Here is a 20879-nt window from a genome sequence, read left to right on the forward strand (position 1 = left end):
CACAAGCTTCCATAGAACCCTTAGAACATTACAACACAGAAACAGGCCTTTTGGCCATTCTTGGCTGTGCTGAACCATATTTCTGCCTAGTCCCCACTGACCTGCATCTGGCCTATATCCCTCCATACACCTCTCATCCATGTACCTGTCCAAGTTTTTCTTAAATGTTAAAAGTTAGCCCATATTTACAATGTCATCCGGCAGCTCATTCCACACTCCCACCACTCTCTGTGTGAAGAAGCCCCCACAATGTTCCCTTTAAACTTTTCCCCCTTCACCCTTAACCCATGTCCTCTGGTTTTTTTTCTCCCCTAGCCTCAGTGGAAAAATGCCTGCTTGCATTCACTCTATCTATACCCACCATAATTTTATGTACCTCTATCAAGTCTCCCCCATTCTTCTACGCTCCAGGGAAATAAAGTCCTAACTTATTCAGCCTTTCTCTGTAACTCAGTTTCTCAAGTCTCGGCAACATGGGTAAACCTTCTCTGCACTCTTTCAACCTTATTACTATCCCTGTAATTTGGTGACCAAAACTGCACACAATACTCCAAATTTGGCCTCACCATTGCCTTATACAACCTCACCATAACATATCAACTCTTATACTCAGTACTTTGATTTATAAAGGCCAATGTACCAAAAGCTCTCTTTACTACCCTATCTACCTGTGACGCCACTTTTAGGGAATTTTGTATCTGTATTCCCAGATCTCTCTGTTCTACTGCACTCCTCAGTGCCCTACTATTTACCTTGTATGTTCTACCTTGGTTTTTCCTTCCAAAGTGCAATACCTCACACTTGTCTGTATTAAACTCCATCTGCCATTTTTCCAGCTGGTCTGGATCCCTCTGCGAGCTTTGAAAACCTTCTTCACTGTCCACTACACCTCCAATCTTGGTATCATCAGCAAATTTGCTGATCCAATTTACCACATAATCATTCAGATCATTGATATAGATGACAAATAACAATGGACCCAGCGCTGTTCCCTGTGGCACACCACTTGTCACAGGCCTCCACTCAGAGAAGCAATCCTCCACTACACTCTGACTTCTCCCATTGAGCCAATGTCTAATCCAATTTACTACCTCACCATGTATACCCAGCAACTGAATCTTCCTAACTAACCTCCCATGCGGGACCTTGTCAAAGGCCTTACTGAAGTCCATGTAGACAACATCCACTGCCTTCCCTTCATCCACTTTCCTTGTAACCTCCTCGAAAAACTAATAGATTTGTTTTTTTTTTATATAGATTTGTTAAACATGACCTACCACGCACAAAGCCGTGTTGATTCTCCCTAATAAGTCCCTGTCTATCTAAATACTTGTAGATCCTATCTCTTAGTACTCCTTCCAATAATTTACCTACTACTGACGTCAAACTTACCAGCCTATAATTTCCCATATTATTTTTACAGCCTGATAAACATATCAATAATTTGAAGCCTTGCTGCACTGTGATGGTCTATACTTCCATGCATTAGAAATACTTTTGAATATCTTCTAATTTGTATCTTTTAACATTAGCTGTAGTAATGAATTAACTGATTTTTCAATTCTAACAGGGAGATGGCTGGATGTACTATAGTCCCATCTGGAAGGCACACTGTTGACAGTTTGAATTTGACCGCCACCTACCTCAGATTTCTTCCAATTTGAAATTGTCATCTGATAATAATTCTGAGGTGATGTTGAAAATTTAAAAACCTAATAAGTAACAATGTTAACACGAGTGAATCTGCAGATGCTGGAAATAAATAAAAACACAAAATGCTGGCGGAACTTAGCAGGCCAGACAGCATCTATGGGAGGAGGTAGTGACAACGTTTGACTCCTGATGAAGGGTTTCGGCCCGAAACGTCATCACTACCTCCTCCCATAGATGCTGTCTGGCCTGCTGAGTTCTGCCAGCATTTTGTTTTTAAGTAACGATGTTGTATGCTTATGTAATATATATAAAAGAAGCAAATATGTTGTGTACCAAATTAAAAATACTTCCAGGTTCACCAAAAAAAAATTATTCAGGTGTTATCCTGTATTCATGTGATATCTGCCTATGAGATTGAAAAGTTAATAATGGAGAGACTTTATTTTAATGTTGTAAGGTTTTATATTTTTCACTCAAAAGTTTTTCTGCACTTAAATAAATGTGCCATCAGTGTAGACACTAAGATATTGTTGTGAACTGTGTGACATCGACTTGGTAAACTGGCATGCTATTCAGTATTTCACATGGTATTTAGCCCCACAGCGCATGCCAACCACTTTTTACTGTAATGAATTTCATTACTTTCAGAAGTTTAATTATTAAGCCTAGTTTCTAAAACTCATCAGAATGAACAGTGTTTCAAAAAACCTGAGGTATTGGCTGAGAAACACTGATCTTTGTAGATAGGATACGAAGCTCAACTTTATAGTTCCTATAGGCTAATCAGAAAGGACTGTTCAGTCCTTATGTGGAATACAGATTCATTAAATCCATTACCAAATACTTATAAAATATGATATCCCAATATCTCATATTGCATTCAGAATTCTAGAATTACCATAAAGATAAACTAACGATTTTTAGAAAGTGCCCTTTTTGCAAAAGCAAAACATTTATTTAGCTTTGTACATTTTTCATTTTGTAATCTCAAGCTTGAAGGTGTAGCTAATCACAAAATTATTCCATCAGTGGACCTCTCACATTGCTTTTGCTTCCATGTACTTATTTACATTACGCACTTTACTCTCTACAGATCTATACACCAGCAAGTCACTAATGTCATTGATATCATCTGCCATCCACAGTGCCTACATATAATAAATGGTGAATATATAATGATAAGAAATGTATGTAATTTGCTTCAGAGCAAATATAATTTAGTGGATCACCTAGCCTACTCTGAATTGTAATCAACTGTTTTTCTACCTATTTGTATTCTCCTGATAACTTTTCACTCTTCTGATGATCAAGAATCTATCAGCCTCTGCCTTAAACACTTTAAAAACTCCGGAACTCTCCCGCACAGTGCAATGACTCCCGTTCCTCTTGAGATAAGTCTAGCTCATAAGCAACCCGTTATTTATAAATAGTGACCCCCCCCCCACAAACTTCAAGATTCTTCCCTGCAAGGAAATATCCTTATCATATCATCCTGTCAAGACTCCTCAGGCTCTTGTATGATTTACTCAGATCACTTTTCTCTTTACTTAACCCTAGCAGATCCAAGCCTAACCTGGCCAATCTTCCCTCATGACAACCAGCTCATTTCACATATCAGTCTATTTAACCTTCTCTGAACTACTTAGAACACATCAATATCCTCCCTAAAATATGGTGATTTATACTGTACACAGTACTCCAAGTGATCGTACCAGTAACTGAAGCACATCCCCACTATCTTTTCTATTAAATCCACCCCCCCCCCCAAACAGGAACATCTGATCAGCCTTCGTAATTACTTGCTGTACTCACATACTATCCTTTTCTGAACCATATTTGCACTGGAACATAGATGTGCACCTCAGAGCTCTGCATTCTCTCACCAATTAACATAACTGCATTTTTGTTAAGGAAAATAAATCTTCAGGAAAACCAACTGATTGCATAGAGTGTAAGATCAAATTCAAAGCAACAAGTTGTCACTGAACATCATAAAGCAATCTTCCAAAAGGAATAATTTTTGGATTTGATTGAGGATTGCATACAAATGTCAGTGCTTTTGTGTATTCAAATCTTCTGTAATACATGTGATTTTTAGTTTCTGATGGTGTTTACTTCAGTGGTAAGAATAGAGAACAATATTTTTTAAATGTTAAGGAGCTAGTAATTGCTGGCATATAGTAGGATCTTACTGTGCTGGTTCATGATATGCAGCAAATATATGCGGGTACAACAAAGAAGGCAAATGGTATGTCGGCCATTACTTTAAGGAGTTTGGATTATAAGGGTAAGCAAGTCTTGCTACAGTTATTGAGCTCTTGAGTACTCTTGTATTATATGCCCTAGAAATGGGAAGAAGGAATGATACTTCACCAGAAGCTTAGGGCAGCCTTAATAATGCACTCACAGTAGAAACAGCCTTGTTCAGGAGAGAAGTCTTTAGTGATACAGTATATGGAATTTTATAAGGAACAGGCTAAGTGGTCTAGAACTAGAAGTCACTGTCCCACAGTAAATGACTGGCCATTTCAGAATGATCCACGTAAAGTTTCTTATTCGGAAAGTTGCAAATATCTGAAATTATTAATTTCTGCTGAACTAAATGAAATGAAAAGGAAACTATAACCCATGAGCATTATGCAAACTAAACTTTACAGTAACATTGAATCAGAAATGGCTTGCAACTTTAAAGATATTTTGAAATACACAAATTCAATAATCAAGTTTTAAGCCTTTTGCTTTGCCTTAGAAATTATCATAAAATCTAAACACTTGAATGAGTAAACCATAATTCCAGTATTAATTTCTACAGTAACACACAGAGCTGAAGGGTCTTTTGCTGAAAGGTTGACTCCTTATTCCTTTTCATAGATGCTGCCTGACCTGATGAATTTCTCCAACATTTTGTGTGTACTTTACTCTAGACTTCCAGCATCTGTAGAAACTGTTGTATCATTTTTTTTTTGGTATTGCTTTGCCACATATTTGACAGGTTTTATTTCATCTCATTCAATTCATACAATGAAAAGTTTAAAGTCATGCAAAATCAAACTGTGTATCTACCAGAGACTAAAAGTATAGTTGTTTTGATTATCATCTGACAATGGAAAGTGATTATTTTGGTAGGTTTAGTTTTTTTAAACTAAAATTAATTTTATGAATAATAGATATTGAGATGATCAGATCATTAAAATTTATTAATACACAGGAATTAAAGAAAAAGCAACTTCTACTGGTCCAAATGTGCCCATAATCCAGCAAAGTTCCCCGTGTTTAAGTAATGTACACTGATGCACATTTTCTAATGATCTAGAGAAGTGTCTCTAGTTACCGTAATTATATAATTCTTTAGTGTGGCAATGGACCCTGACTTCTCCATTCTCTTGGCCCAGAGTGAGCTGGGGAAGTCTGCATAACTTGAACAGTTCTTCAACTTTTAGTTATAATGCATTGTTCCATAAAACACTCTTTGCTATATCAGCATATAGCAAAGTCATCAGGTGCCTTCTGCAATGACAGATAGTAAGTGACACCAGGGTAAAAATAAACCACGCCAGTTTCTATAAATATGTAGGTTATTGACAGATATATAACAACTTTAATATTGTTTAAGATTTATATGTAAAACTATCAATTTCTAATTGGTTAGCAGTTATGCAACGAGAGAAGCTATGGTGCAATAAAAAGTAGTATAATGAAACAGATCAGTTTAACACCTACCTATAATGTTACAAATTTGAACTTCAGTGGAATCTGTGGTACACATTTTGAAATTTGTGATAAGCATTTTGGAACTTGTGCATTTCCTTGTGCAGTTAGGTAGTATTCAGATTTGATTTTGGGGATGGCTGTTGATTGAAATCTGATATTGAAATCAGATTATATAATTTGCTCTTTTCATCTGATCAAGAAGGTTGTAATAACCATGTCAGTTAATTTCAGACTAGCAAATATTTTAAAATCTGCTCGGGTAATAAATACCTAAAATCATAAACAATCTGCCTCTGAAGAAATTCAAACTGCATTGGAAGTAATCACTCCGACGTGGTGGTGCTGGTTGTTTATTGGGGCATTATGTAAGAAATAGATGTGGATAAATATATTATTAAAATTTCTGAAGCTTTGAACTGTTCAGATATTCATTGGCACCAGACAATAGCTCTTTACAGAAAGTTCAATTGTTTCAAAAGAAGAAACATAAGAATGACCTACTGAGTTCAGCTGAAACTTGTTTAATTTAGTGCATTACAAATTGCTACAGAAATGGAAGATGCAATATAGTGTCCTTGACTAGAGGTTTAATTGTTTGAAAGTGCAACATTTTTCATTGTTTCTTTTCAAACATCTATGGTACCTGTTAAAATCTTAGCAGCACACCATCATGAAAGCTTGCCAAGTCTGAAATGTCTTATACTCAGCCATATGATATTTTCTATGACTAATGTTTAGTTTCTGTTTTCTAGAACTTTAGCACAAGTAACCATTCTTTGCCTCAAGAATTTTGCATTTAAAACCTTTGACTAATTTCACAAGGATTAACCCAATACTTTTATTATGCCAATGGAATGCTTTAACTAACCTGTTCATTCTTTTCAGCTTTGCAACTCTCTGATTAGCCATTAAATTGTGTAACACTTGTTTGGTATCTATGCAACACTTGTAATATAACAAAGTAATTAACAATGATGTGAAGATGATTTATAATTGTTTTGATTAACTAATAAATATGCTTTAGCAGTGAGTTTGTCTTGTACTGCTTTTCCATTTTTAATCATGTCTTTACATATCTTTGTTAACTCTTCACCATACACTAAAACATATTCAAACTTCTCTCCAGTTCCCTGTGCAAGTTATATCTCTCACTTTCTTCCCCCCCCCCCCCAAACAAACAAACTAGGCTAGCTTGTAACACATCAACCAAATATGTGCTTGAAGATCTAGGAAACAAAGGTTCTCATGTGCCCCACTTGTTCCATTTCTCATCACTGTCCCAAGGAAAATCCACCGGGCTTCACCAGCATGCCAATGTAACTAAGTGTTCATGCCTGGAATCATTTACTTAAATCTTTGCCCACTGCAACCTTCACATTTCCCCTAAAGGTAATTCCCAGAAATGAGCATTAAAAAAAACCATTAGTTTCAACTACAATTTGAGGAAAAGTTCATCACAATTTCCCTGCTCTTGTACTACTTGTGTCTATTTATAAAACTCAGGCCACAGTATCCTTTCCCAAAAATAGCTTTATCAAATTGTCTTTGCCACCTTGAACAATTTCTGTGGATCTTTACGATGTAAGCTCTCCAATTATATTGCTTCTTATGCCTCCAACTAAAATGTAGATTTGTTAAATGTTACATTAAATTTAATTTGCCATGTGTTCATTCCAGCTGACTGTCCCTATCCTCAGAATCCAATAGCATTTCCCTCTACATTTCATAGTTCCAAAATTTTGTTGTCCACAAATTTGAAAACCAAACTGTATTACCAATGTTCAAGTCATTACATTCAAGAAAACCACAGTTCCTGAGTAACACTACGTTTTTCCAGTATGAAAAACAATCATTCATTACTACTGATTCCTAGAACTTCACCAATTTCTGTATCCATGCTACTACTGTCACTTTTATCCTGGGGGTTAGGCTCAATGACAAGTTTATTAGGGAACAAGTTATTTTGAAAATTCATTCATCATATCAATCATATTTCCTTTATTGACCTTGCTACATCATCAGAAAACACCTTCAAATTTGTTAAACATAACTTACCATGAACAAATTTGTACTGACTTTACCTTTTCAAGCTATACATTGAAAAGATTGCCAAGTCTGGTCCTGGTTAGTACTGAATTACTGATTAATGAGAACAAACAGGCAAATCCTAGCTGTAAACTGTCAACAAAGCAAAAATCTCCAGCTACCCAAATGTGACTTTTTGAAACTACTCTCCTTTTATCTAATTAATTCATTATGATGGTTTTACAATTGTCAGTGCTTATCCATCATGATTCTTTGGACTAACAGAAATAGCAAGTAGATAGGTGTGTTGTGCTGATTGTGTATAACAGGGTCCATGTTTAACCGATCAGTGTGAATTCCAACTGCACATTCTAGATTCACACCAAGCAGACATTATCTTGATTTTGTTTTACCCAAGATGAGGACAGAAGCAGGGTAAACCTGCCATACATTATACCTCAATAGTGATTAATCCTGCTCTCCTCCATAAATATGCTGTTATTTAACTCTCTTGAAGAACGAATGGATAAGGGAATTACAGAGAGGAAGCCCACTAATCTCACTCCTAGCATTTATCCCTGCAAGAGGGAGAAGTGCTTCACTGGCTCACTTCCATTCAGCGCCCCAAACAGTCCTTCCAGGTGAGGATCTGCTGGGGTTGTCTACAATATCTAGTGCTCTTGAGACTGGGGGACTGCTTTGCTGAGTGTCTCAATTCCATCCACAAGAAATAGAATTTCCCAGTAGCCAACCATTTCAATTCCTAAACCCATTTCGACATGTTACAATGAGGCCACTCTCAGGTTGGAGAAACAACAACTCATTCTGTCTAGGTAGCCTTCAACCTGATGGCATGAACATAGATTTCTCCAACTTGTTAACTTTTTGTCCCCTTCCCTCTTCTACATTTCCCCACTCTGGCCTCTTACTTCTTCTCCTCCTTATGCCTATCACCTCCCCCCCACCCCCCACCGGTGCCCTCCTCCTTCACTTTCTCCCATGATACACACTCCTCTCCTATCAGATTCTTTCTTCTCCAATCCTTTACTTTTCCCACTTATCACTTCCCAGCTTACTTCATTCCCTCCTTCATCTATCACCTTCTAACGGCCGATTTATACTTGTGCATCACATCTACGCTGTAGGTATCGCATACCCTACGCCATAGGGTGACATGCACCTCCCCAAAAAAGTAACTCACGCGTCGCGGCAACGCAGAATGCAACAACTGTGATTGGTCCGCTTGATAGCATTGCATTTCCTCCTACGCATTTCCCGTTGCTTCTTCTCCGCCATGTCTGTACACCAATGCGAAATAGATGAACCAAATCGTCAAATCTACCAGCCGACATGCGAAAATGTTTGAAATGCATTTCCTCGTCCATGTCTCTCATGAAGAAACTCAGCACAGTGGCATAGAAACCCCACCGCCAACTAGTGTTTTGGCACACACCAACGCATGCGAGAGCCTACGAAGAAGTGAAAAATCAGGGCTATGGCGTAGCCCATATGCAGGTATAAATCAGCCTTAACTTGGCCATGGTCAACTTAAAAGTTTGTTATGCATTCTGCTGTTCTCAGCCAGAAGATTCTTCTTTCTGTTAGAATCTTAAGTCCACATGACTCAGTTTCATCAAATATTGGATAAAATATATCTGCTTTAAAACTGCATTTAAGTTTGGTCAGGACTAAGGAAACCTCCTTGCCTTGATACACAAGGTTAATTGGTGTAATAAAGAGCTTGTTAGCAAATCCAGCTAATTAGCATTTAACAAAATTATTCTCATCTGTAGTATGTAAAAGGCTTTCAGAGCTAGTGAGTGGTACTTAGTAACTTAAGTATCTATAAAACCCAGAGCTTGCTTCTAAATTGACCCTGAAGTTATTTTTAGAACTGGCTCCATGGTACAAATGTGGATATCGCAGAACAATCAGACATCAGACCTCATGAAACTATTCCCATACAGTTATCAAGCACGGAAACAGGCCCTTTGGCTTAGCATGTCCATGCCAACCAAGATACCCAAGTCCCATTTGTCTGAATTTGCTTAGATTACTCTAACCATTTCCTATTCATGTACATGTCCAAATATCTTTTATACACTGTAATTGTATCCACCTCTGCCAGCTTGTTCCATATAAACCCCTCCAACCTGTGTGAAAATGTTGACACTCAGGATCCCACCTGAAACCTCTGCCCTCCAGCTGTGATCTTCTACCTTATCTAGATCCCCTATGATTTCTTAAACCTCCCTAAGGTAACCCTTCAGCCTCCTTTGCTTCGGAGAAAACAGTCCCAGCCCTTCTGGATGACACTGGACCAATACAATATTGCATGAAGGAACATTTGCAATTGCAGCTGCGCTCACCTATAACAGCATTTTGCACTGTCCCCATCTTCCCTGTGCTATGGTGTGCAGAACATGGAAGCAGTGGTCCAAGCAAAACTGAAATTACTGTTAAAAATGGGCAATAAATGCTAGCCTAGGTTACACCCATATCCCCTAAATTAAAAGCAATATGAAGTAACAGTAGAGAGCTAAGATAAAACAGATAATCAATCAGCAGTCTGTAGTTTCTTGCCCAATAAGGCTTATGCTAATTTCTAATGAGGTCTTGCCCCTACTTTGTTGCTGCCCCCATTTGATTCTTACTCCACTCAACTCTCTGAAGTTCATGTCTTTGTTTTTTTTAAATTTAGAGATACAGCACAGTAGCAGGTCCTTTTGGCCCAAAGCACATTTACACCCATGTGACCAATTAACCACTAACCTGGATGTCTTTGGAATACAAGAAGCGAGCAGCTGGACAAAACCATGTAGTCACAGGGAGACTGTACGAATTTCTTACAGACAGTGGCAGGATTGAACCCAGACTGCACATGCTGTAAATAACATTACTCTAACTGCTACTGTACTGTACCTTACAAATATAAAACCAGGATACAGGGCGGGAGTATTCTCAACATAACTTCTATAATGTGCCTGCTAAGACTGAAATATTAATTTTTGCTCTGTAAAATAATTTGTTAACTGGTGTTCTTTGTTTTAGCAAGCAAGTCTGGCTGTTCGGCATAGATCGCAATGATTCTGCCGATACTGTTAACAACCCCATTTTTAGTAGTTTATTACCTGCAGATAAAAATGTTTTAAATATTAGTTAAAAGTTAAAAATTAAAAGTTTATACAACACTAGAAATACATTCTTCCCTTCTGACCATCTCCATCATCTACCTGCGCCAACCCAAAACAAGTTACAGGCTTGCAAACAAGTAATACCTCTGTTAAAATTTAAATACTCATTTAATAAGAGCTGAAAGTCTCCTAAAGGCACTTGCTGGTATTCTCGCTACTTGTATGAGTGGGTAGCATGATGACAGTGGGAGGATAATGAAGATGGGGAAAGTAGGAGCAAGTAGAAAGCAGAAAGCACATTACGTAGGTCAACCTGACTCATTTTTGGCCTTTCAATGGGAGCGGATAAACAGAACTACACAACTTTTCATGAGTATTGACACTTAATAATTTTGTTTACATATTAATAAGCTGTTCTTTGGTGACAATGGATTTCTGTTTATTTAACTAGAATTTGGTTCTAGCTTCATTTCAAAGGGCCAAGCTTTCATCAGGCTGTTCTTATTAACTAGCATTTAACTTGCCAGGTACAGCAAAGAGTAGAGCTTCCCTAAGAGCTGCTGTATGCTGTTCAAAAACCTAGTTTAATAGAATGATACCCAAAACTAGAACTAGGTCTGATTTAATCAAAGTTTCTCTACCAAAATCTGGAGGTCTAAATTAAGAATCTGATACAATTTCAGTGAACATGATAATCAACAGAAAAGTCCCTCAGAAACAGCATTTTTACCTTTTGTTTGAATTATTCTCAGGGAGACTCGTCTTGGTAATAAAACCGTGCTGGCTAAGCAGTATCTGGGCAGTCTCAGAATGACGTGAGCAGATAACTACTGGAAACTCAAAATACTATTGGATTCATTGAAAGTAAAATTACTGACAGATACTCACTAATCAGAGAAGGCTAGGTCACATTTCCAATGAGAAGATCCAGGTGAAGGGTCTCAACCCGAAACATTGACTGTCAATTCCCCTCCACAGATGCTGCATGACCCACTGCATTCCTCCAGCAGATTGCTTGTTGCTCGAGATTGCAGCATCAGCAGTCGTCTCCTCCAAGACTGCAAACTGAACTCTCAAGTTTTCAACAATTAGCCAAACAGTGACAAGATCAATCACTCATCTTGTAATGAGAAATATCTGATATTCACTTCTCTTCAGAGACTGAGAACTCTGCAGAAAATGCAGCATGTCCATTCATCACTGCCCCAGCACATTACCTTCACATTAATGCATTTGTTTTTCTTCCTTGTAATCAATACCTTCAAGGAGGCATTGTTCTACAGTATATCATCTAACCTACTCCAGTTTTACAATTCTCAGTGATGCTCCACTTGTGATCTTTTGTGCATGACTGTGATTGGCTGCCTGAAGTCCCATGCTAATTCTTTCTATTTCTTTCTCACCTAAAGCAACTTCAAAACCTTTTCCTCTGACAAGGATTACCTTAATATGTTTGACAGACACTCTTGTGAAGTACTCAGACATTTTATGGTGTTGATAGTGTTAACTGTAAACACAAGTTATTGCAAAAACCGATTCGATCAAGTTAACTCAATCTTGCCTGCTTCAAAACAAAAAAATTATGTGGAAGAACTACTAACTCTGTATTAAACTACGTCCACAATTTTGAGGATATAGTTTAATAGTACGAAGAGTGCAATTATGTTTCTTTGTGAAAAATGATGCAGAATAACAAGACAAGCAACATCCCGCCAACAGCCAGCTACACCAAAACAAGCAAAGGAGGGAAACGGCTTTAACAAATTTTTTTTCTGGCACACTGCAAAACAATGCTCAAACTATATATGCATAAGTAAAATTAATCATGTTAAAATTGGATTAGAAAGTATCTTTTTTCTTAACACAAAAATTCATTTTAACATTTATTTTGGCTACAGTTCACAACAGATCCAAACTGAAAACTAAGCAATATGTAAAAATGGCTTTCCCATGCCTTCATCCTCCCCGTAAGAAATAAATGCAGTCGTAATTTCAGTTTACTTTGGATCACAGAGACTAATGTCGCTGTAATCATAAGTTCAACATTAAAAAAAGAACATCAGAGTAAGAAATGAAGACTCCCCCAACATCTGCTCAAATTTAACGGTTAAGAAAAACTACAATCCAGAAGCAGCAATAAGGCATGTACTGCACAGTTTAATTTACAAATGTTTTCAAAATACGGTACATACTATTCTTTAATTTTTTTTACACCAATAGCATCTGCAGCTAATTTTTTTTTGCATTGAAGAGCGCTGCGTACATAGAAAATTACAATTTTAACCCTCGCAGGAAGAAAGGGGAACATTAACTAAATATTAAGAGCAAGTATCATCCGTCAGTCTTTATTACTCACTTGTCACCTCATAGTAAAGGAGCTTTTCAAAGAAGACTGGATTTTTGTTACAGAATGAAAAAGAGTGATAAAAAGGAAAATCTCTATGATGAGGTTTGTCTGCCTCTGATTTTACTAATAGTGCACTGCTTCTTTTGAATTTCTCTCATATTAATCTGAGTTTTTATTATTGGAGAAAAAAGGACACTAGTCCGGGTCTGAATTAATGAAAGGAGAAAAAAGCAGGCTTTGGTTGCTATAGCTAAATGATCCCCCAGTATCAACCACTGGCTTCAATGTAATCAAATGTGAATAAAACTGGCAGTCAGTGCTCTCAAGCAATTAGATCCAACAACCAAAGATGAATTTCTTCACTGAAATGTTTTACAGCCCCATGTCAGAAATAATTACCTTTTCCTGTCATTACAAGGTTTAAAAGGCAAATATAAAAAAAAGAAAGTATGTCAGTGGAAATGAAATGAACATGGCTATGACGAGGAGGAAACTCTTTCATTTTTAAATCTCATAGATAGAAAAAAAAAAGCATGTGTATTTGCCAGCCTTTTGCAGTGTAAAGTCCTTCACTTTCTGCCCTCTTGTTGAATTCTAAACCTCCCACCTTCCCATATTAAATGTGTGCACCTCATCATGTACGATCAAGGACAATGAAGAATAAGAATACTGGCAAACCTCTTGCACTCTGCTTTTAGATGGAGATGGTTTACTTTGACCAACAGCATACTGTGCCAAAACGTTGATCCTGCCCATACAGGTATGCAGAATGCCTAACAACCTTGTACAATATATTTAACTCATCTGAAGTCATTAGTTCTCATTTAAAATTAATCTCACCCTAACAAAATAAATTGTGAAAACCCTCTTTACTGCCCTTTTCAAATGGTTGGAAAGTACACATGTATCGGTAATAAGAAAGAGCAGGGTTCTTTGGTGCAGTTAGCCCATTATCATTTTTATTAAAAAAATTAAATGAAGAATAATATGTACCAATCAGAATTTTGCTGCGACCCCTGGACACCAGCTGTCTGCTTTGCCAACACAATCAAACGTGGCTCTATAAACAGGTGCCAATATACAGATTTATGGGGCTGACACTGTCTGAATCTCTCGAGCAATGCATGCAACTCTGTGTTGCAATGGAATCCGATTGTAGTTAAAGGCAAAGATTGGTTGTCATCAGGACAACTGCCTGTTGTCAGGGTTTGCAGATGATTTAGTTGGTCTTCCTGATGGGTCGCTTGCCTTTCTTCAGTGCCAGTTTGTTCTTCACATACCCACGCTTTCTTTTAGAAGTCTAGGGCATAAAGATGAACAGCATTACTAATTTGTAGTTTTCACACCTATATATACAACGTCGCCAATATCTTAAACCAAATTAATACATTCATTAGAAAATAAATGCTTGGCACAAACTTTTCTTTATCAGGGATTAGGGAAGAGAGATGGAGTGCTAAAGGCTGGTTTGCAGAAACTTTCTTTCCCCCATGTCTGGTTGCTTTGACAACCTTCAAGTAATATGCTGTTGAAACATGTCCTGGGGAAAAAAAAATCAAAAAAACCTACAGCTACTGAAGTGATATATAAATATATATAAAACCTGGCTTCAGACATGTTCAGCAGTTTCCATGGTACCAGATTTATCAAACTCATTAGTTTCTCACAGCATGATGTGTTATCACAACAACAACTCAAATGGCATGGGGTAAGGAGGGCGTGCGTCTATTGATGTAAAATGTCAATAACCTTTTCATTGACGGAGGGAACAGATACACCCAGGGAAGAATGTTCTCACTTCAAACCCTGTGCTTCCACTTGGGCACATTGGCACCTATTCCAACACAATGGCATGAAATTATATACTGAATGTTTCTAAAAAAAAATCACGGCTTGTCACTTGGTTTCTTCAGATGCTGGACAGAATTCAGCAACACGTTGGATTTGGAGGAACATTTTGGCAACAGAAGAAAGTAGTTATGTACAAAGTTCTCAAAGGCTACCCCACCTTTTTTGATAAATACTTGTGTTTGGGCATTATGTTAGTTACTCTTGGTTTATGGTCAAGTTTCTCTCTGTTGTCCAGCTTCTTGACTTTGTAAATTCTCACGAGCCAGTGCTCTGAGGTGAAGGCTTCTTCCAGGTGTTTGAATTTGATGTCTTTGTTCCCAATTTCAGCATTCCTGGTGCGATCGAATCCCGGCGGTGTTCTGAAATCCAGCTGTAAACCAAAACACTGTCGTCAAACTAATTCCTGAAACAAATTACAGTTTCACATGTGGTTTCTCTTAACTATTGCCTTTCCCAAAACATCTCCCTCTTTTCCAAACTGCTTCAAGGTACTGGTACCACACATACGTTTTCTCCCTATTCCACGCTAGTAACTCTATTCTAGTTTCTCCCCGAACCAGTCTGAGCTCGCCTGACTAAAACTAGCAATTACAAATGCCAACATTCATTAGTCCCACACCATTTGAATAACCCAATGACCAAAATGAATAATCTCATTCAATACTTCAGCTGTCATCATTTTGCCCACTCACTTAACCCTACAACAATCTTTTGCAGACTACTGCTCCTTTACAATTTGCATGCCCATTTGCTCAGAGTGCCTGGCGGCTTTGTATAAGTCATCAATATAAACTGTAAATAGCTGAAACCCCAGCTGATTCCTGAGATATTCCATAAATATAGCCTTCCAGCCCAAAAATAACCTAGCTTTTCTTACTGTTTCTGTCAGTTAACCAATTTTCTATGTTAATACCTCCTTGTTATATCTTCAAAGAACTCCAATTAATTTGCCAAATATTATTTCCCTTTTTAAAAAACACACCGTATTGAGTAATCTTATTACAATATGTGCATATCTTCTTACTAATGAACTCCAATATTTTCCCCAACAATAGCAAAAATGGCCAGTTTCTCGATTCTCTCTGGCAGTTTTGCATCTTCTGTTTTCCCAAATCACTGGAAACTTTCCAGATTCTTACCAATTTTTGAGCCCAAATGTCTCCTCTCTGCTTCTCAAAAATCAGTGAACCGCGATCTCTTCAAATACTGGTATCTACAAATTTTTCACTATCAAGACATTCTACTTACCTTTTCTTCTTATCAAAGTTCACAACCGCACATAACCCTTATTAAACTCATTCACTCACTTGCTTCACCTTTCTCTATTCTACTGTGATCCGAGTTTCTCGTTGTCACACCCAGATTGATACAGGAAAACTCCAAAAGTTCACCAGTCGTGAGGTTTTGCTGGCACTGAACTGGGAGATTTTACTGGACTATTAGATTTTATTCCTATTAATATGGAAATACTTCAGTTTCACTTTATTTTGAAGATATTGCACAGTATTATAATACATTCTTCAATGAAACAAGAGAGTTTGAAGGGAGCAGGGGAACAGAAGCCCATTGGGTTTATATAGTGTGGGAAATGGGGCTCTGCTAGCTTTAAAAAGACCATGAGGAGTAGGGCCCCAAAGATTAGAAAATCTAGAGATGCTGAAATCCAAGCAACACACACAAAATGGTGGAGGAACTCAGCAAGCTAGGCAGCATCTATAGAAAAGAGTAAACAGTTGACGACAGGGCCAAGACTCTTCATTAGGACTGTTCACTCTTTTTCATAGTTGCTGCCTGGCCTGCAGAGTTCCTCCAGCATTTTAGGAGTAGGGCCCCATTGATTTAAAAGGAGCAAGGCGAAGGGGAAGGGGCCCTGGTGGGTAAAGGAAGATCAGGAACTGGAGAAACCAGCAAGTATAAAGGGGGTGCAGGGAACAGAATCTGATGTGGCAAACCATCCGAATTTTCAAACAATAGTGTAACAGTATATTTGCATTTAACTGTACTGACCTTTTATCTGTTGCACTTACTTTAGACATCATTAATTAAGCTTCAGGATAGCCAACTTTTCACTTAAGATCCAATGCACCGTCCAAATGTTCATACTTTCACAAGTTTAAAATGACAATCAAAATATCCGAAATAACATAATTAATGGTACTTATAACACCCATTCACCTGCATCTCTCCAAATCTGTAGTAGGACATCTTGTACATGAGACAGTTCAGTAGAGTTGGTGAGCCAGCTTTATCAACACGAAACTCTCCCTGGGGTGTGAAGTAGTCACTCTCCTAAGATAAAACATGTTTGCCAATTAGCAAAGCAGCTGAAGCTATTAATTAAACAAATCTTTAACGAAAAACATCACTTTACCCGAATATCTTTTGGATGCTCTCCTTCTGCTATCCTGACCATCCAGAGAAATTTGTTGATATCATCACCCGAATAACCGATCACTCCACCAAATATAATGAGAACATAGTCCACATCCAGACTCCGCATTATCTGGTAGGCCGCACTCTCATTGGATGACATTGCTTTTCCAACCTGAATGATAATCATACTGAACGTCAGAATCCCTTCGTAAAAGGAACAAATGGCTAAACAGGTACTGACACAAAGCAAAACCAGTTCATTGCCAATATTTTTACATGTCCACTCTGTAACTGAGAAATTCCCCAACTCAATGGTAAGGAATGAAAAATAGAAAGTCAGCTGTTTCCCTCTCTGTAGGAACAAGCTGGAAAATGGATTATAATATGGAAAGGGGTATATTTTTTTTTAAAAAGGTGACACTTAAAAGTTCTCAGGAAGGCAGTGTCCATTATTAAGGACGTCCAGGACCCAGGGCATGCCTTTTTCTCAGTTACCATCAGGTAGGAGGTACAGAAGCCTGAAGGCACACAGCGATTTAGGAACAGCTTCTTCCCCTCTGCCATCCGATTCCTAAATGGACATTGAACCCTTTGACGTTACCTCACTTTTAAAAAAAATATACAGTATTTCTGTTTTTAGCATGTTTTTTAATCTATTCAACATACATACACTGTAAAAAGTACACTGAATAAGATTTACTTTTTTTCACTTATCATTTATATTTAATTATATATATTATGTATTGTATAATATATAATTATATATTATATGCAATAATAATTATATTCTTTATATAATAAGATTACTTATTATTTTTTTCTTCCTCTTTAGTATGTATTGCATTGAACTGCTGCTACTAAGTTAACAATTTCATGTCACATGCTGGTGCTAACAAACCTGATTCTGATAATGAATGCTGATATTTGCATTACAGTGGAATTGGAATACGAGAGGTAGAAAGTCCTGATACAATAAAGGGTTTGGTGAGTCCTACACCTGTTATACCATGCAGTGTTCTGGTCTCTTTAACAAGGAAGGGAATTGTGACCGTAGAGTGTCAATAGTATTTGCAAACTTGATGACTAGACAGGACAGCTGACTTATAAAGGAGAAGTCATGTAAAATGGATCTATATTCTATACAATTGAAAGGACTGGGAGGTCATGTACTTTTATGGGGCATAGCAGGATAGATGCTGCAAGTTGGCATTTCATGGTTGAAGAATCAGGAGTGTGATGCTCTCAGGATAAGGCAACTCCAATTTATGACTGAGATAAGGAGACATTCCTTCACTGAGTTATGCATCGTTCAAATTCTTTACCCCACTCCTTTCGATGCTCATTTTATGACCACACTATCTGAGACCGAGATTAATAGGAAATCAAGCAATATGGGAAAAGGAAGGTAGAATGGAAAACACAAAGTACACTGCAGTTGCTGTGGTCAAATCAACATGTACAAGTTGGAAGAACTCAGCAGGTCGGGCAGCATCCGTGGAAATGAACAGTCAACTTTTCGGGTCGAGACCCTTCGTCAGGACACAAGGTAGAATGGAAGCTAGGCCATGATTGTATTAAAAGTGGAGTGAATCCAAATTCTTAAAAGCTCATTAAAAATAATTATCTTCCAATTATCTTAGTAAATAGGGGTCAAAGCATAAGCTGCACAAACATACCTATAAACCTGGCTATGGATATGTGGTGAGGAATCTTGAGTCATTAAGACCGGACTGAATTAATAGTCATTTGGAAAAATATGGATTGATAAATGAAAATCAGCATGGATTGACTTAGAGACGGTGTGATCAAGTTCTTTGATGGTGAGTGTGACTATACAGAATTTCAAAGGTAGATAACAAACTGGTCCAAAATTGGGGATCTTGGGATTAAATGGACACCGATTCCAACGTGACTCTAGGATCGAAAGCAGATAGTAGTGGTGAATGGTTCTTTCAAAATGAAGAAAATTATACCATAGTTTGGTGCTGGAACTGTGAGCTATATTAAGAAAACGGATTTCAGTATATTTACAGATGGGGAATAGTGAAACTTCAAATTGTGTGCAACAACTACATTCAGCAAGGGGTAGACTGGGTGGTGAAAAACAGGTCTGTCAGATGAAATTTACAGTGGGGATGTATAAAGTGACTTACTTTAGCAAGGAGAATAAGGAAAATCTACATTGATTATAAAATTTAAAGCCTGTATATCCTGGTTATCGTTACACTACAAAATCTCAGTTATGTTAAAAATTATAAATGACTGGCCGGGTAAAGGTTGAAACACAGACATTTCTGAATGTCACAGTCTTGGACAGGCATGAGACTTGTAATAATGTTGATGGGAAAAGCATATTCAATTTCAACTTTCAAAAGAAAGCAAATTAATACATGGGAGAACTTTTGCAGAGCTATGGGGAAAGCAGAAGTGGATTAATCAGTTAGCTGTAGTGAAGAGCAAGGGCCGGAACAAGAGACCAAATCATAACTTTCTGCCACGGTCCATCGTTCTATGAACATGCATTTGGAGGCGCCGTTTGTAACTCAGGGATATTTCAAAATAATAACCACATCAATTTACTTTAGAAATGTAGCCACTGTTGAGAGAGATGATGGGAACTTGGGTCAAAAAGCAGTTCCAGCCTCATGAATAAACGATGGGTCCACGGGGCTCAGAGGTGAACAAGTAAGAGATCTACCATTTACAGGATTAAACCATTGGTCACCGGACTGCTTACCAGTGCAATATGGCTGTTGTTCCATGTGTTGTTATCTACCAGCGTTGTCCGATTAGCCATTCCTGCAATTTGATACCCGTAATCCCACCAAGACATCACTCGGACATGTTCATCTGTATTCTGTCGCAACCAATAATATGCCTCACGGAAGTCATCAAGGATATTGCGGGTTCTTTTTTTTAAAACAAATTATAATTATTAATACCAAAATGTAATCCAGATTGTAGAGAAACTCAAATATCCAAAAAGTTAACAAGTATCATACAATTCTGTATCAAAAAGCTGTTTATGAAACTTTTTTACTACAAATGAATTGTTCACACATTTGGATACTTGTTAATCTACTGATCTGGGCAAAAATTAAAGGACCTGAAACAAACAGATTGACTTCAGAAGAAAATAAAATCATTTTCAAGATGTCTATGGTGGAATAAACAGAAAGATAGATGACTAAAATTAATGCAGGAGACAAATTAAATGCATCTCAATCACTGAAAGTAAAAAAAAACTGCAGATGTTAGATATCTGCAACAAAAATGGACAATGTTGCAAGCACTCGGAAAAAATAGGCAGTTTCTGGGGAAAGAGTAACAAGAGTTAACAGGTGCAGCACAATTCTGACGAAGGCTCTGGTTGATGAAATTTTAAACTTGCTTTGCTCTTCTCAGGTGCCGCCTAACCTGCTGGCTCCCAATCTTTCTTCACTGAGCAATATCCATCTTTCAATAGACTTCATTAGGTTCTGCACAAAATTATGCAGACATACTGCTGATATGAAACAAAGAAAATCTATACACCTTTTTATTAATAGTTTCAAGCCAAATAGTCTGCCCAAGGCATGGGATGTTATTCCTGGAATCAAACACCAAGAGATCTGATTTGGTATAGACTAGAAACAAAGAGGGCGTCCCTCTATTCTATCAATAGCTCAGATTAAGACTTGAGCTTCTCAAATGGTGCCGTCATTGACTTCTGGATGGTGTGGGCTCATGTTCACCATGGACTAGATCAACAAAATGCATCAAATTGCAAACTGAAACATCAGAGC

General features: G+C 37.6%; 2 protein-coding genes across 5 annotated transcripts in view; one reads left to right on the forward strand and one right to left on the reverse strand.

The window, feature by feature from the left end:
• LOC140713675 (oxysterol-binding protein-related protein 10-like) overlaps positions 1–20879 on the forward strand; it is a 178876-nt gene that overhangs the window by 153390 nt on the left and 4607 nt on the right. For 2 of the 4 annotated variants that reach the window (XM_073024054.1, XM_073024055.1), the window contains one exon: positions 1571–6394. In XM_073024054.1, coding sequence (XP_072880155.1) covers positions 1571–1618 — 48 coding nt within the window. In that variant the 3' untranslated portion in view covers positions 1619–6394. Of the gene's footprint in view, positions 1–1570; positions 6395–18029; positions 18049–20879 lie in introns of those variants that run through there. The other 2 variants (XR_012095705.1, XR_012095704.1) reach the window with 2 other exon arrangements.
• Positions 12394–20879, reverse strand: part of stt3b (STT3 oligosaccharyltransferase complex catalytic subunit B) — a 106137-nt gene continuing 97651 nt past the window's right edge. Inside the window, exons 12-16 of the mRNA XM_073024053.1 lie at positions 19832–20003; positions 17093–17266; positions 16897–17010; positions 14879–15091; positions 12394–14170 (exon numbers count right to left, since the gene is read on the reverse strand). Of these exons, the coding sequence (XP_072880154.1) occupies positions 14090–14170; positions 14879–15091; positions 16897–17010; positions 17093–17266; positions 19832–20003 (754 nt within the window). The 3' untranslated portion in view covers positions 12394–14089. The remainder of the gene's footprint in view (positions 14171–14878; positions 15092–16896; positions 17011–17092; positions 17267–19831; positions 20004–20879) is intronic.

This window comes from Hemitrygon akajei, chromosome 20 (genome assembly GCF_048418815.1).
Source record: "Hemitrygon akajei chromosome 20, sHemAka1.3, whole genome shotgun sequence".
NCBI classification, from domain to species: Eukaryota; Metazoa; Chordata; class Chondrichthyes; order Myliobatiformes; family Dasyatidae; genus Hemitrygon; species Hemitrygon akajei.